The 15,035-nt window shown below is 56.5% G+C and overlaps 1 protein-coding gene across 1 annotated transcript in view; it reads right to left on the bottom strand.

Annotated features, from left to right (window-relative positions):
- Positions 1-588: 588 nt before the first annotated feature.
- The window catches only part of GLIS1 (GLIS family zinc finger 1), a 222,672-nt gene continuing 208,225 nt past the window's right edge, over positions 589-15,035 (bottom strand). Inside the window, exons 7-11 of the mRNA XM_029948153.1 lie at positions 13,660-13,786; positions 8,704-8,860; positions 4,058-4,236; positions 3,268-3,435; positions 589-1,112 (exon numbers count right to left, since the gene is read on the bottom strand). Of these exons, the coding sequence (XP_029804013.1) occupies positions 955-1,112; positions 3,268-3,435; positions 4,058-4,236; positions 8,704-8,860; positions 13,660-13,786 (789 nt within the window). The 3' untranslated portion in view covers positions 589-954. The remainder of the gene's footprint in view (positions 1,113-3,267; positions 3,436-4,057; positions 4,237-8,703; positions 8,861-13,659; positions 13,787-15,035) is intronic.

The raw sequence follows: 15,035 nt of genomic DNA, 5'->3' as shown, positions 1-15,035 counted from the left end.
TATACGGCACATGCCACTTTCCTTGTTTCATTTCACTTCAGTGACAGGGCAGAAATGTTCCTGGAGGGCTTTCTTTTACCGGGTGACCTTCTGGGTGACACAGCCAGATGCAGGACAGTGTCCAAGCCGTCTGCACAGGCCTTGATGATGGGAGGGAGATGGGCAGGGGGATTGCACAGCTCTGATCAGCCCTGGTGCCCTCAGAACTGATTTCCTCTCCCCTCCCAGACCGCTTGGGGCAGGTCTCTGTGGACAGGGGACGCTCTCTACTGACTGGCCCGGCCACAGGCCAGAATTTAAGTGCGTTCTTCCACCGGCTGACAAGTCAGTGCAGAAACAAAGGTCTAGGTCAGGTGATCTGGGTTCCACTTGGAGCTCTAGCCTTGGTCTGCTCACCTGCCTTGCGGTGTGGTCCTGGGACTAGCAGATGGTGGGGGCCACGTAAAGTGGGCTCCTCTCCCCGCTGACGGAACCCAGGGCCTGGGCTGGTGTCTGAGCCCCGCACACCGGCTGTTCCACACCCCTCCGCCACACTGCTGGTCTCGGCCTCTACGCCGCTGGCTCACAGGCAAAACTAGGCCCCCGTGACTCATTTCCAGTTTTTAATGTTTTTCTTGTAAAACCCAAAATATAAAATTGGAAGGGGAATGGAAAACAAGTTCTGTACATTTTATATACACGAGGTCTGTGATTTCAAAACCATTGGGGAGAGAAAAGGAAGGCACGGGAATGTCACGGGTTGCGGATCCTGATGGGCACCTCTGAGCACCCAGCTCGGACTCAGGCGATCATCCCTGGCCAGTGCAGGGCGGCCGCTGCGGACCCAGCACCCTGAGTCTGGGGGGAGCTTCGGCCTGGTGGCCCGGGCTGGGTGCACGGAAGGTGGGGACAGATGGCCAGTGGGCAAGGTAGTGTCTGCGATGGAGGGAGGACAGGTGCGGGCTGGGCCTTCCTTCAGGTGTCCGTGTAGATGGACGGGATGTGACTCAGGCAGTGGTCAAAGGCCCCATTGGGGAAGAAGCCGCAGTCCTCGGGACCACTGGACACAATGTCTTCAGATGGCTGTGGTGGCAGTGCTGTGGGGCATGGGGCTTCGGCCAGGGCCTCGTAGCCTGCGGGTGTGGGAGGGAACAGGGTCCGGGCTGGAGAATGCAAGGGCTATGCCTCATCCTTCCCCAGCCCCCTGACCCCACCCTCCTGTCCAGGGTCCTTCCACACAGTAGCCCTTCAGTGGGGCCTGCTCTGAGCCGCTGCTCGTCCAGACAGGGGAGCTGGTGGGTGGGAGGAGGCGCTCTAGGCCTTGTACTGCCGGGGGCCCAGGGCAGCTGGACAGGGAGCGGCTGGCTGGGAGCAGTCCGTCACCCAGTGCTGGACTGTAGGGAAGAATGACGGGGAGGGCGGGGTGGGCTATCACAGCTCTTGTCCTCGGGGCCTGACCCCTCCTGACAGAGGAGCATGGCCCACCCCTACCCTTTCAGGCTCCTTCACCCCACCAGACACAAGAAGCCCATAGAAGGGGACCAGCACTGACGGGGCTCTTACCAAGGCTTCACTGAGGTCTTATCTCCCTCACAATCCTGTGAGGTAGGTGTCCGTATCCTATTTTACAGCTGAGAAGACGGGCTCAGAGAGACCAAGACATTTGCCTAAGGTCATATTGCTAGAAAGTGGGGGAACTGGGGTTTGAACACAGATCCATCTGGCCCCGAGACACCCGGTTCTTCCATTGGACATGCTCCACTGCCCAGAGGCCTTTAACCTGGAGGGGCCTGAAGAGAGTGTCTTATCCAGTCCCTGCCTAAGGGCTCTGTCCCTGAGCTGCTGTCACAAATTTGTGTAGCCTATGAGGTGGGCCTCAGTCTTCCCATCTGTGCAGTGGGATCACGCTGAGCTACTCCTGAGGCCCCACAGCCCCACCCCAGCAGTCTGGATCAATCCTGCCTGTCTAGTCTCAGCTTGGCAGAGGCCATACGAGCAGCTGCACGGGGCCTGCACTAGGCGCTGAATGCTGGGCTGCCCCTCAGATAGCAGGGGAGAAGGGAGGCCGGAAGGATCCACTGTCCTGCTGCGGGGGCTGCCTCCTGCCCACTCCAGGGTTATCTATGTCTGCTGCTAAGCCAGGAAAGCATGCCACAGGCCGGACAGAGCAGGTGGAGGATGAGGTGGTGAGCCAGCAGTGCCGGGAGCGGCAGCCAGTGCCTCGTCACACACCAACCCACGTGTGTGCAGAGGGAACGCACCCACCCACCCGCACACACCCTGTGATTGGTACACATCTGCCTAGGTGCGTGCATGTGACACGTGGCCACCTGCAGACATGCCTACACTGTGCTCGAACGCAGTCTGTGCACACAGACAGGCGTCATGGGATGGGATGGGAATAGGGACCCGCAAGCAGATGCACCCACAGGTTTCTGCGTGCTTATCTGTGGCCTCACTACTGTCCTTCTGTCCTTAATCCTCCACCCCCAGCTTCACACACCCAGAGCCACCCAAGGGGCCTCTGGCACAGGGTCTCAGGCTCCCCTTTGTCCGGGGTCCCCCACCTGCCCAGACCTTGTAGCTTCCGGCTGGACCCGGGCCTACAGGCTGACTTGGGATGGGGATGGGCTGGGGAAACTCAGGAAAGGTCTGCCCCCCTCCCCATCTGATGCCCCTGCTCTGATTAGCACTGGCCCCGCTGGTCTGAGCCTGATTCCATCCTGCTGTGCACAGCCCTCCCTCTCTCTGGGTTTCTCTACCCCGGCCAGAGGCATTGCGTGGGGAAGGCCCAGGGCGCTGTGGGGGACACAATGCAGCACAAGGAAGAGGCACAACCTCTGGGTTCTGTCCTTTCCTGGTACGGTGGCCCCTCTGGCCTTATTTTCTTCATCTGTTAAAGACAGATCAATATTTGTCTCTTTCCTTGCTGTATCCCCAGGGCCTACAGCTGTGCCTGGTACATACTCAGGGCTCAGTAAAGATTTGAAGGGAAACATCCACTAGCCTGCAAGCTCCCAGTCTGAGTCTTCTCTGTCTTCGAAGACCTGCCAGAGTCCAGACATGTATCACACCCCTGCTGTGGGACAGCAAGGAAGGAACACTGACTTTGGAGGTAGGCAGGATGCAAATCCCAACTCTGGGGGGTCCTGGGCCCTGTGTGAGCCTTTATTTCCCCTTCTGGAAAGTGGGGATGACTCTACCCCTCTGGGCTGTCCTGAGACTTCAGGACAATGTGCACAGCCAGCACAGGGCTGGGAGGGAAGGGAGGCGTGCAGGGGGGCTCACCTGTGGCAGGTAAAGGTGCGCTGAGGCTGTGGTAGCCATTAGGCCGCAGGGGGTTGAAGCTGTGGGCCTCCCCGGCCAGGCTGTCCCCACCGGCTGCTGGCTCAGCCGTCCGGTAGCAGTCACCGTAGGGGAAGCAGCTTTGGATGGAGTGGAAACTGCCCTGGTACCCTGCGGAGGGGGCGGCACGGGCTGAGTTAACCAAGGGAAGACACCCGGGGCAGGGAGGGGACCATCCCCACTGCACTGTTCAGCCTCTTGTATCGTCCTGTCCAGGCATGGTGTGTGCAGAGCAGGGAAGAGAGCCTTAGGGTGGAGAAGGTGCCCGGCGTGCTGGGCCCCTTCCCAGCTCTGTGTGGCACCAGAGGGGGTAGGGTGAGGCGGCCTCACATGGCTGTGCCTGACCTGAGTCGTTGGCGGCTGACATAGTGCTCTGAGGGAAGGGACGATTACCCTCCATCCCCACCTCCTGAGATGCCCACTCACTCACCTCCTCCAAGCAGCAGGCTGTACCCACCCCCCTGCCAGAGGGGATGCTGTTCCCCCCGCTGGGAGAGCCCTGCGGTGCCTTGTCAATGGAACAAATGCTTCCTCACCCCTCAGATGGAATTTCCTCCAGGAAGTGCCCCTGACAAGGTGTGTAGGGTCACCTGACTCCTGGTCTCTCAGGTTGGCCCTCAGTGCCCTCCAGCATTCCAAGTCTCTGCCTGCCTCCCCAGGTCAGTGCCTTGTTCCTCTTGGGCAACCAGGGAGTCAGTGGATGTATGTGGAGGGGCCCCCAGTCAGAGCTTACCTTGTGGACTGGGCAGAGGTGGGGGTGGAGGGCTCTGGAATGGCGGGTAGGGTGGCTTGCTGGGGAGTGTGGGGAAGGGCTGGCTCCCCGGAGAATGGCTCTGGGAGGATGGTGGCAGCGGTGGTGGCCCGAGCCCCTTCAGTGGGCTGACCATAGGTGAGAGGAGGCTGGGTCCCAACCTAGAGAGAACAGAGATGGCCATCAGGAGGACAGGCTCTGGGGGTAGTGTGGCAGGCAGGCAGTGGGGGCCAGAGACGTGGCTGCTTCCCTCCAGCAACACTGAGCTCACTACCTCATCTGCTCCGACTTAAGACAGTGCAGTTAGAAGAGGAAGCTTTTACTTCTGACTATGTTCAAACTGGAATTAAATTTCAAAGTCCTCTGAGCATCAGAATCTGAAGGAATCAGTAAAGAAGAACTTCGATGTGGCATTTAGGACTGGAAATCAGCAAGGAATGTTGGTTACAAGCATGGCTCTTGGAGTTGGCAGAACTGTGTTTTATACCCACTGCTCTCACTGGCCACATGACTTTGGGCAAGATGCTTAACATCTCTGAGCCGTGGTGTCCTCACGATGTGACTGTGTCTCCACCCAGCGCTTACTACTCTTATCACCCGGGCCTAACCACCAGCCGCCCCCGATGGGTCCTGACGCTCTTCCTCTGTGCTTGCCGCTCTGGCCACCCTCGGAGGACAAGCCCAGAACAGCTGCACTGAAAGCTCTCACACTTCCGTAGCAGGAGAACACCCCATGGCACTTACAATCCCCATTTATTGAGCCCCTGCCTCACCTCAGACCCCGTGAGGGAAATTCTTGTATCTGCCTCCCAGATCAAAAAACCAGGGTTCAGAGAGGCTGCTTGCCAAGTTAGGCCTGGCCACACAGCATTGACATCACAGGTTATGATGGGGGTAAAACTAAATAAGCCCATGTGGGTCATCTAACTGGGCTGCATATGACTGTACACCAGGCTCCTTCCTCATGCTGCCCCCTAAGCCTCTGGGGTCCCTTCACAGAAACCCACATGACCCCGAGGTCGGATGGACTTAGGGGCTCTTGGAACCAGGCTGAGGGCTCTTGGCCTACGAAGCACTTATGTGCATTGCAGAAAGGGGGAGGGTAGCTCAGACAGTCCATTTTCTTGTGAGCATTTTTGGATTTTGGACCATCCCCATGAAAATCCACTACGAATTCAATGTCATAGCTACAGGGGACCTTTTCAGGAATAGTACCCTTGCCTGCCCTCTAAAACCCGATGTGTGAAAGGGGACAGCTCAGTGCCCTTCCCTGAAACAGAGAAAGATTTGGGGAGAGGCCAGTGGGCCCCCTGTCTGTACTCTGCTGGGTCCCATCTGCTCTCTCCAGCCTGGGCACCTGCCCTTGGCTGCACCGCCATCAGTCCTTTGTCCAGAACGCCACCACTGTGAGCATGCTGACGGCACTAGGGGGCCTTAGTGCTGGGTCCCCAGTCCCCAGCCCAACATCCAGCACACTGTAGGTACCCCTCAGCCTCAAGTTAATGAACTGAATCCTCATCAAGCCTCCGTGAATTATCATCATTAACAATTTTAGGTCTTTCTCACAGGGCCATCCAGTGGGAGAGTGGGACAAACTGTAGAGGGCTGTGCATACGCTGTTTGTCCTCAGAACCAGTTCTCTGGCTGAGGCCGGGCCGTGGCGTGGCCAGGAGGTGGGTCCTCCTTCAAGCCTGCTTTGTGGTGTCCACCTGCCTTATGCCCCCCCCACCCCCAGCACACACACGCAGTTCTTCCCCGACTTCCCGTCTGTCCCCTCCCCTGGGAGCTTGTGGGAAGGGCCAAGTCTCTGCCTCTGAGGCACTCTGTGCTTAGCACTGGGCCTGACACACAGCAAACAGCTGATAAATACTAACAAATGGCTTTCTTAATCACTCAGCTACAAAGCCCAGAGATTAACAGCATTGCAGAATTAAGGAGACCCAGATCTGAAGCGGGGGGGAAGAACCATGCATTCCCCAAGTTTGTTTTTCCTGTCTCAAACCTGCCATAAATTCACATTTGCCACCTTCACAGCCAGTGAAATTAAACAGAACACGACTCTACAGCAGACGTGAAGGCTGAGGTTACGCGCTCTACCTGAACTCTTGAAAAGGAAAAAAGAGCATCTGGAGCTCCTCTTCTGAGTCATGCAAATGATTCCTAAATCAAATATTTTTGCTTCAATTGGAACCTATAAAAATTAATATAAAACCTCACTGGCTTGGCAGACCGAGGGCTTCATACCTCGTATGGGGTTGGGGAAAAAGGAAAACACTGCCCTATTCGGCGTCTTCTCTGAGCCAGGGTAAATAAATTTGGTCATGAAGTCAGGCCCTCTTAGCATAGTTTTGAGTGAATCAGATAATTCTGTCAAGCTATTTAAACGTCCCAGCAAACCACCGGGGAGCCGTGAGTGGCCTTCCCTGTTGACTTTGGCAGAAAGGGGAGGCTAAGGCCTTTTCTCTGCCTTCCTCTCTTTTCAGGGGCTGAAAAAAAGAAACCCATTCAAGCCGGCCCTGGGCCTGGGCCTGGGCCTGGTGTCAGCCGTGAGGGCCCTCCTCTCCTGCAGCCCAGCCCAAAGAGCCTAGGCGCCTGGCCGGGAGGGAGGCCTCGAGCCCTCGCTCCCACTCCCGCAGGCGCGGGAGGGTGGATGGTGCTCTGGGCTGTCCTGGTCTTGTCTTCACTCTGCCCCTTGCTGCAGGAATTCTTGACTGGCACTTATGCGGGCGGCAGGCAGGTGATGAATGAGGCAGAGCAGAGAGCACAGGCCTGAGTGGGGAAAGGCCTCTGTGGCTTATTTTTCTTTGGTAGGAGATGTTTTGGGGCCGGCTGGTGGGTGAGCAGGTGGCCTGAGGCCATGGGTGGGTGGATGGGTAGTGTCTTCGGAACCTGTACCAGATGACACATACAATGCCAGGCATGTGTATGTCACACATAGCTGATCTCACCACTTTCCTAGAGGAGAGTATTTTAATACCCACTTAACAGAGGAAGAAACTGAGGCTCAGGGAGGCCTGGTTCTCTGAGTTCCCCTTTGAACTCATCAGCCTCTTCGTGGCTCCCCACCCACTCACAGTCTTCCCACTTCCCCTGCTCTTCTGCCTCCCCAAGGGTTCATTTCTGGTGGCTCCTCCCTCCTCCTTTCCCCACCCCAGCCCTGCTTATTCTATGTCACAAATGCCTCCTGGTGTTCTTCCTCCCCGCCCCCCCTCCCCCCCCCCAGCCCCTGCCCCAGCTCTGGCTCAGGCTGCCATCCATCCATGTTTGATGCTGCCCCGGGCAACCAGCCCCACACTGCAGGCTGCACTCTCCTCCCCAAAGTGACCACATCCCTGCTCAGCACCCTTCGCATACAGCCCTGCCACAGGCCTCGTGATCTGGCAACCTCCCTCCTGAGCCTGGTCACCCCACATGAAGGTTCACATTTCCCAGGACATGCCAAGCGCTCACTGAGTCTATCCTCTCACTGCTAGGTCCTCCCAATGCCTCTACTCAGCCAACTCCTACTTAACCTTGGAGGCCCAGCTTAGCATCACCTCCAGGAAGCCTTCCCTGACATTGTCCTCCAGCTCACTGGGTTCTCCTGTGGGCTTCCACAGCCCTGTCTGCTTCTTCACTCAGAGCACTTGTCCCACGTGCTCAATCCCTACAGCTCTATCTCCCCTCCTCATGGTGAGCTTCTCCAGGACTGGGCTCATCAGTGGCTCCAGCACTGGGCCCAAGGCCTGCCCACACCAAGGACTCAATAACTGAACACTGAATGAAAGCATGAGTGAGTAGCAGAAGGAGCCTGGTTCGGAGCCCTGGACAACAGCTTTAGTGATGAAGCCAGGCTGGCCCTAGGCACAGGCAGGCCAATGCCAAGGCTCAGGCTGTGGCCTTAGGGAGGAAGGGCAGAGGAGGAGGAAGGTGCTGAGGCCAGGCCTCGGGGGACAAGTCTGATGGAGTCCTGCTAGCAATAAGTGAAAGTGGCCGGACAGGCAGGCGGTGGGGCTCTGTGACATCCCTCTGCCCATCTGCAAGGCAAGGAGATTCTGGCAGCATTAGGGGCCAGCAATTAGCACATTTCCCATTTCCAGCCAATTAAGTGGCCACAATGGGAACCACATTGCATACAGAAAAGGCTACTCCTTCTTGTAATGATCCTATAGCAGGGGCTCCCGGACCAGCAGGCTGGGCCACGACCACAGCTGCAGTGGCCAGAGGGGGCGAGGGCCACATGAACCCCTCTGGAGTGGGCCGCGGGCAGTCTGCTCACCACACGCATGGTTCGAGCCAAAGAGAAGCCAGGGTGAGGCTCCGCAGTCTGGAATGCGGGTCGGTGCGGGGCAGGGCACAGCGTCTTCCCACGGCTGCACTTAGAGGGGAGGCAAGAGCGATGTGAGGTGGCACGAAGTCCAGGTGCCAGGACCATCTACCCGGGAGGGTTGCCGTGAGGCACTGATGAGATTGTGCCCAGAAGGTGTTTGGTCCTGAGTGCAGGACACATGACAGTAAGCACTGTCTATGTGGTGGCTATTTTCATGATCAGCAGCGACCACTTAGTGTGTGCAGACGCCTGCCCTCCCCCTCCTCCCACGCAGGTGCCTGCTCGCTGGCCCAGAGGAGGACTGGCTTGCTGTACGTACCCATCCCTGGTGCTCTCAGCCGCGGGCAGAGGGGACAGATGGTGATGGGAACTGGTGGTGGCGTCCAGCGGGTGATGCCTGGAAGGGACATCGTGCATGGGGGGCAGCATGCCTGATGCGAGCCCGTTATGGGGGGTGATGGAGCCTGGATACACGCCTGCAGGAAAGCAAACACACATCACTCCCTAGAGGTGGCTGTGAATGGCCCCGGAGCTGTGTGCCTGCTGACAGAAAGAGAAAGACACAAAGGGAAACCATCAAGCTCGTATTAACGAAGGTGAGGGGCCAAAATGGGGAGATGATGGCCCCACTCTGCTGTTCATACCCTGGCTGAAGGGCTGTGTGTGGGGCTAAGGTCTACCCTGAAAGCAGAGGCGGTGGGCAGGGGCTCTCAGAGGCACTGGGTGATCAGGCTGTGTGCGTGTGCATGTGTGCGCCCACACGTGTTTTGGGGGGCAGGAGGGCTGTATGCAGCAGGCTGCCTCAAGTCTCTGGGGCTGTTCTGGGAATGAAGAGGCTTGCTCTGTGCAGCCACAGAGGCAGGCAGGGATCCTGAAATGGAGAGAAGCTTGAGAGAAACTCAGGGCTTGGCCATACCTTCTCCCCAGCAGAGTTGCTGGAGGGTAACGGGCTGCCTTTGGAGAAAATGAACTACCTGTACCCAGAGATGTGCAAGCACTGCCTGGATGTCCACTGTGAAGGATCCCAAATAGAGATGGCTGTGCTAGCTAGATGGCAGGCTGGCCTAGGAGACCTATGGGAAGGGATGCCACAGATGGTTGTAGAGGCTGTATACTGCCCAAGGGTCCTGACTGAGGAGAGGAGTCAGCCATGCCCTAGTCTATGATTCTAAACCTCTAGAAGACACCTGCAAGGTGATACCACCTTTTTTCACCTCTTACTCCTAAGGGTCTTACCCTTGTTAAGAAGACAGGTGGGGGAAGAAGAAAATGGGGGACATTAGGTCATAGTCAGACGTTGCTCCAGGGGCCTAACTGATGGTCTGAGGGCAGTTACTGAGGCCAGTGCTTCCCAAATGCCTTCACCAGTGAGAGGGAAGTTTGGACCCCTACCCTGGGACTAGACCCAGAGAGGGACTCAGCAAGGGTTGCAGGTTTTTCTCTATTTCATCTGAAAAAAATGGGGCCAATTTTGTTTCCCCTTTTAAAATCTAGCCACGTTTATTTGAATTTTGATAGAAACTGACATCCTTTTCCTAGAAATCAACTCATCTAGTTGATGCCCTCGGAAGACTCTGCAGACTGGCCACACTCAGAGCTGTCCCAATGCCATGTTCACCTGGGCCCACTGCTACATTTTGAATATCACTCCGCTCGTCATGGATCCAACCCAGTGCTCTTTATCATGAAGACCGTCTGAGCATATACCACAAAAAGAAGGAATCTCACCTTCTCTGATGGCTGGGGTTCCAAGGCTAGCCTGTCTCAGGCTGACTCCTCTCGCCCAGGCCTGTAATTCAGGGGGTTACTAGCAGGCATTGAGGAGGGCCGGGGCGGGGGTTGCAAGCTCAGACCCTCAACTGCAGCTAACCAGGCCTCCCATGTGATACCAAAAAAAATAAATAAAATTAAAAAAAAGTCCCATTTAAAGCCAGGCTCAAGAAATGGTCTGGGGCTCCAGCTCAGGCTGTGTCCTAGCCGGCCAGGTAGGGTCCTGCGGTCCAGGCTTCACTGTGGGCTGGCTGTGAGACCCCAGTGCTCTAAATGGGCTCTTGGAGGAGAGGGTACTTGGGTGGCTCAGTGGTTAAGTATCCGACTTCGGCTCAGGGCATGATGTCAGTGTGTGGGTTCGAGCCCAGCTTCGGGCTCTGTGCTGACAGCTCAGAGCCTGGAGCCCGCTTCAGATTCTGTGTCTCCCTCTCTCTCTGCCTCTCCTCCATTCATGCTCTGTTTCTCTCTGTCTCAATAATAAATAAACATCAAAAAAAAGGAGGGGGGCCTCTTGGAGCCCTCTGCCCCTCTGCTGCAGTCATTACACCTCTGTCTCTGGGATCTCTGCCCCACGGGCAGCCCTGCCCATCCATCCACCCGCCACCCTTTACCACACTTCCCTCCACAGCTTGGTCAGGAAGGCACTGGAAAAGACTTCTGTGGCTGGAGCCTGGCTCGGTGCTGCTCACGGCGTGCTCTGCTCACCACTTCTCGGAGCACCTCCTCACCTGCCATCTTGAGCCAATTTGGGGACCTGACAGCTAGGAAGGCCCAGAATCCTGATAAATCCTGCTCTCTCTCCCCCAGCCATGCTGACTCATGCTTCTCATATCCTCACTGCCCATCACGTTACCTGGGGCTGCCAAAGTGGCCTGCCAGGAAACCTCCTGAGGGTTTCCTGTGATGTGAGCTGGGCCTTCCTGATGAGAGACAAGCTCTTGGGAGTTTCCTATCATCAGGCAACGAAAATTTGAGGTCATCCTTGCCAGCTCCTCCCATGCCCTCACTCTTCCGTTCTGGACTCCCCTGACCTAACAGTCCTTCAGTATGCCCCATTCCCCTCTACCTTTTATCCTGTCTGTCCAGGCCCATGCAGACAGATGCACAGTGGGCTACTGAGTGTGTGAACAAGGCATATTAAGCCATGGACAGACAGTGGATGGCAATGAGGGAGTCACCACATCATGAGGGGCGGCAGGAGGGGGACGCCATGGAGCCGACTGGCCTCTCCCCCAAATGCACCATTTGAGGCTATAAATCAGAATCATCAATCATCAGCCACGAGTGCTTAACCTCTGGCCGTAACATCTGTTCTCAACGGTGCCTCAAGCATTTGCAGTGTGGCCTACGGAGGAACCTAGTGCTGAAACCCAGAGGATCCAGGACTTCTGGGGTTTCCTGGTTGGTCCTTGTCCCCCTGCTGTGTTGCAAGCAGCTTGAGGACAGGGACCAGCACAGAGCCTGGCACACAGCAGGTGCCCAGGAAGGTAAGATCTGGCTTCCACAGCAGGGAGGCAGCAGACTCTGATTAAGGGCACAGCCCGTGGCCAGATGGCCTGGGTTCAAGTCTGGCCTCTGCCATTTACTGGCTGTGGAACATCAGCAAAAAGTTACTTAACCTCTCAAGGTCTCAGTTTCCTCATCTGAAAAAGAAAGAGCATAGTAGCATGTACTTTATGAGGCTGACATGAGGATTCTGTTAACATATACTTGTACAACCCCCAAAATGGCTTCTTGTGACAAATATTCAATAAATGCTGGCCATGCATTATTAGGAGATGGGTGAGTAAATGGTACTCTTTTCATTCACCATGAGCAAGAATAATAATGATGATAAAATTATTTGTCACAGTGGGTTTATAGAAGTGATGACATCATGGTCACACCTGTTGTCACAGCAGATCTGGGGGAGACACTGAGGCTTGAGGTGAGGAGAGCACCACTCGCTCACTATCAGAGCAGGCCAGAATAGGTGTATTACCCTAATGCCCCCACCATCCAAGACATGGCCTCAGTGACTTTGTTTCTCATCTGCAGCATGGGCCCATGGGGACTGAATGAGATGATGTTTGTTTAGTGACCACCCCATGCAGGTACTCCAGAAATGGCTGTGGCTGGCCTGGCCCTTCCCCTGGGATAGGCCCTGGCCTGGTATCTGGGCGAACAAGCTTCCAGCCTGGATCTGCTGCTGACTTCTCCAAATGACCTTGGGACTGTCTCCTCCTGCCCAATCCTGAATCCTCCCAGGATAAAAATGATGGAGTGGCATGACCTCTGCCCCAGGGCAGCCATTGCTAATCAGTCACAGCCCTCTTTTACTGCCAAGGCTCAGAATCCTTGACACATTGCTGTCCCTCGGGTCTCTTGTCGCCTGCTATTTTAGCAAATCTGACCCAGTGAGAAGCAGCCGTGGCAGAGGGGCCTCTGGCTGGAGCAAAGAGGGTGTGCTCCCTTCTCCACAGATCCATCTTCCTGGGGGGGGGGGGTGTCTTTGCCCTTGTGGACCTATGAGAGCACTCTTCTCTGTGAAGGGAACCCAGGAAAAGGGCAAACACCTTCTCTTCCAGAGGCTGTTTGGTAAATGCTTCGACATAGTTTTAAATCTGTGGCTCCTTCAACACTGCGGGGAAAGCACTAAAAATTAGACAATAAAAAAATGTCTAAAATGGTTAGAGTAATTCAAGAAATCCCAGAGGGTGGGAAGAGCGTTCTGCTCTGATACTGTGGTTTCTTTGTGGGGTGGGGAGGGTAGAGCACAAGTCTTGTGGGCTGGAATCCACCCGCAGGCCAGACCGCAAGCCATGCAGGCAGCGAGGGGTTCCTGCTGGGCCTGAGATCTGCCTCCGGGCCTGCGGCTTCCTGGGGAGGACAGACAGGCTACATCGGCTGGACCAGTGGCTCTGAGGGTCCACCTGGATGGGCCTGCAGGGTCCCTGGGGGGCTGAGGGGCTCCATCTCTAGGCCACAGAATTGAATACACTGGAAGTGATTTTGGCCAACTCGCCCACCCTCTCTGAGCCTGGATTTTCTCTTTGGAGACAGGAAGCTGTGGTATGGAGTCCTGGTGGGAGCACACGGCTCTTTAGTTTGAGGCCAGGCCTGAACCTTCAGGCAGGGCCTGAAGGACATGCAGGAGCTGCCTCGCTGAAGGCTGGGGTGAGGAGGCCAGCAGGGGTATACGGTGGCTCAGAGGCAAGAGGGAGCCCAGGATGTCCAGGGAGCCATGTTTGCCGTGCCCAGGCTGGTGTGGGAGGCTTCGAGGAGTGCCTGGGCCCCGTGAGGCCTCGAACGCCAGGCTGAAAGGAGCCTGGGCTTCCTCCCCGGGGCACTGGAGCCACAGAAGAGTGTGAAGGAAGGTATGTCAGAGGCGTGGGTGCCCTTCACTGAGTCATGCCCACTGGCCCCTGGACGCCTGCAGAGCATCGCTGTCTTCCTGCAGGGCCGGCTGGCTGCGAAAGGGCCCCCCTGGGCTGCGCACCTGGCCCCTGCCTGCCCGCACGCATACCTGGGAGCAGCTCCGGGGCGTGGCTGCCCTTCCTCTCGCTGGGCCCCAGCTGTGTGGACCCATGGAGCTGTGGCAGGGCCAGACACTCGGTCAGGACGTCAGCCTCAGAATCAGGGCCTGCGTGCAGCTGAGGAGCAAGCAGAGGGAGAGGGGGTGTTTGTGCGAGACCCTCTGTTTAGGGGAGAGGGCAGGAAGGAGGGTGGCTCCTTATTGCTCCTCAGTTTCCTGTAAAATGGAGTGAACTGTATACGTTGGGTTAGTTCAGGCCTGAGAAGCAAACGCTAAGAGTACAAGGATTTTAACAGGGGAACTGCCTGTGTGAGAGAACACAGGGAGCTGGGCAGGCTGAGGGAAGAGGGGAGAAGGAGGTTGGTGGAAGCTTCCTAGACTAGGAGTCCTCAGCGGCTGAAATGTGCCGGAAGTCCCAGGGTCCTGCGTCTCCCAGCCATCAGCCTCTCTGCAGGGCCTGCCACACTCAGTCCTTGGCTGGGAGCAGCCTATAGGAGCCATGGCCTCACACGTGTGCCCAGAAGTATGTCGAAGCTCCGTGTGGCCTGTCTTGGGGCTGCCCACAGTGAACTCATGCGGGCAGAGTAAAATACAGTGCGTACACAGGAAGTGTCTTTCCTTCTCTCCCCGTTGCCCCTATCCTCCTTTTTTCCTGGTATGAGGCGCAGTGGAAAAAGTCCAGGGCTAAGGACTGAAAACCCGCGTTCAAACTCTGCTTCTATCTCTTCTTCCTCCCTGTGTGACACTGGACAAATAACCTCTCTGGCCCTCTCCTGCCTGTAATAAGCAATGACAATCACCTGTCCCCCCAAAGACAGGTATGAACAAGCTTGTTGAAGGTACTGTGTGAAGGGCCAGCTGACCCCCACTGGCTGTGTCCCACACGGTCATGGGACAGTGGGCATGCTGCATTCATATATGAACTTGAGGTTGTTGGCTGAGAGCAAGCCTGGGCTGGCAAATCTTTAGCCAACAACTCTTAGCTGTCTTAAAGGTAGACTTGAGTTCCATAGCCCAGAACGTCTTTGCCTTCCCAGATAGACCAGATGCAGACAGGGGGTGGCCAGTTGAGGCCCTTGGGACATCAGGCAATGAGGCAGGAACGCACCTGGAAGGGAAAGGTCCCCTCTCCTACGGAAATCCCCAAGCCTGACGATCAAAGCCATGAAGACTTTGTCCAGACCCTTATTTTACCTGGGACAGAATGGGTCCAGAGAAGATGAGAGCCTGTCTCACGTCACACAGCAGCTGAGAGTCAGCCCCAAGGGTTTTTCCACTCTCCCAGGCCAGAAGGGCCAGCACCCAGGCCTGGGGAAGGCATGCCCAGCTTCCCAATGGGCCCTCAGCTCCCTGACCCAGCAGCTGTT

This window comes from Suricata suricatta, chromosome 8, assembly GCF_006229205.1.
Source record: "Suricata suricatta isolate VVHF042 chromosome 8, meerkat_22Aug2017_6uvM2_HiC, whole genome shotgun sequence".
NCBI lineage: Eukaryota > Metazoa > Chordata > Mammalia > Carnivora > Herpestidae > Suricata > Suricata suricatta.
This window is presented reverse-complemented; position numbering and strand designations above follow the sequence as displayed.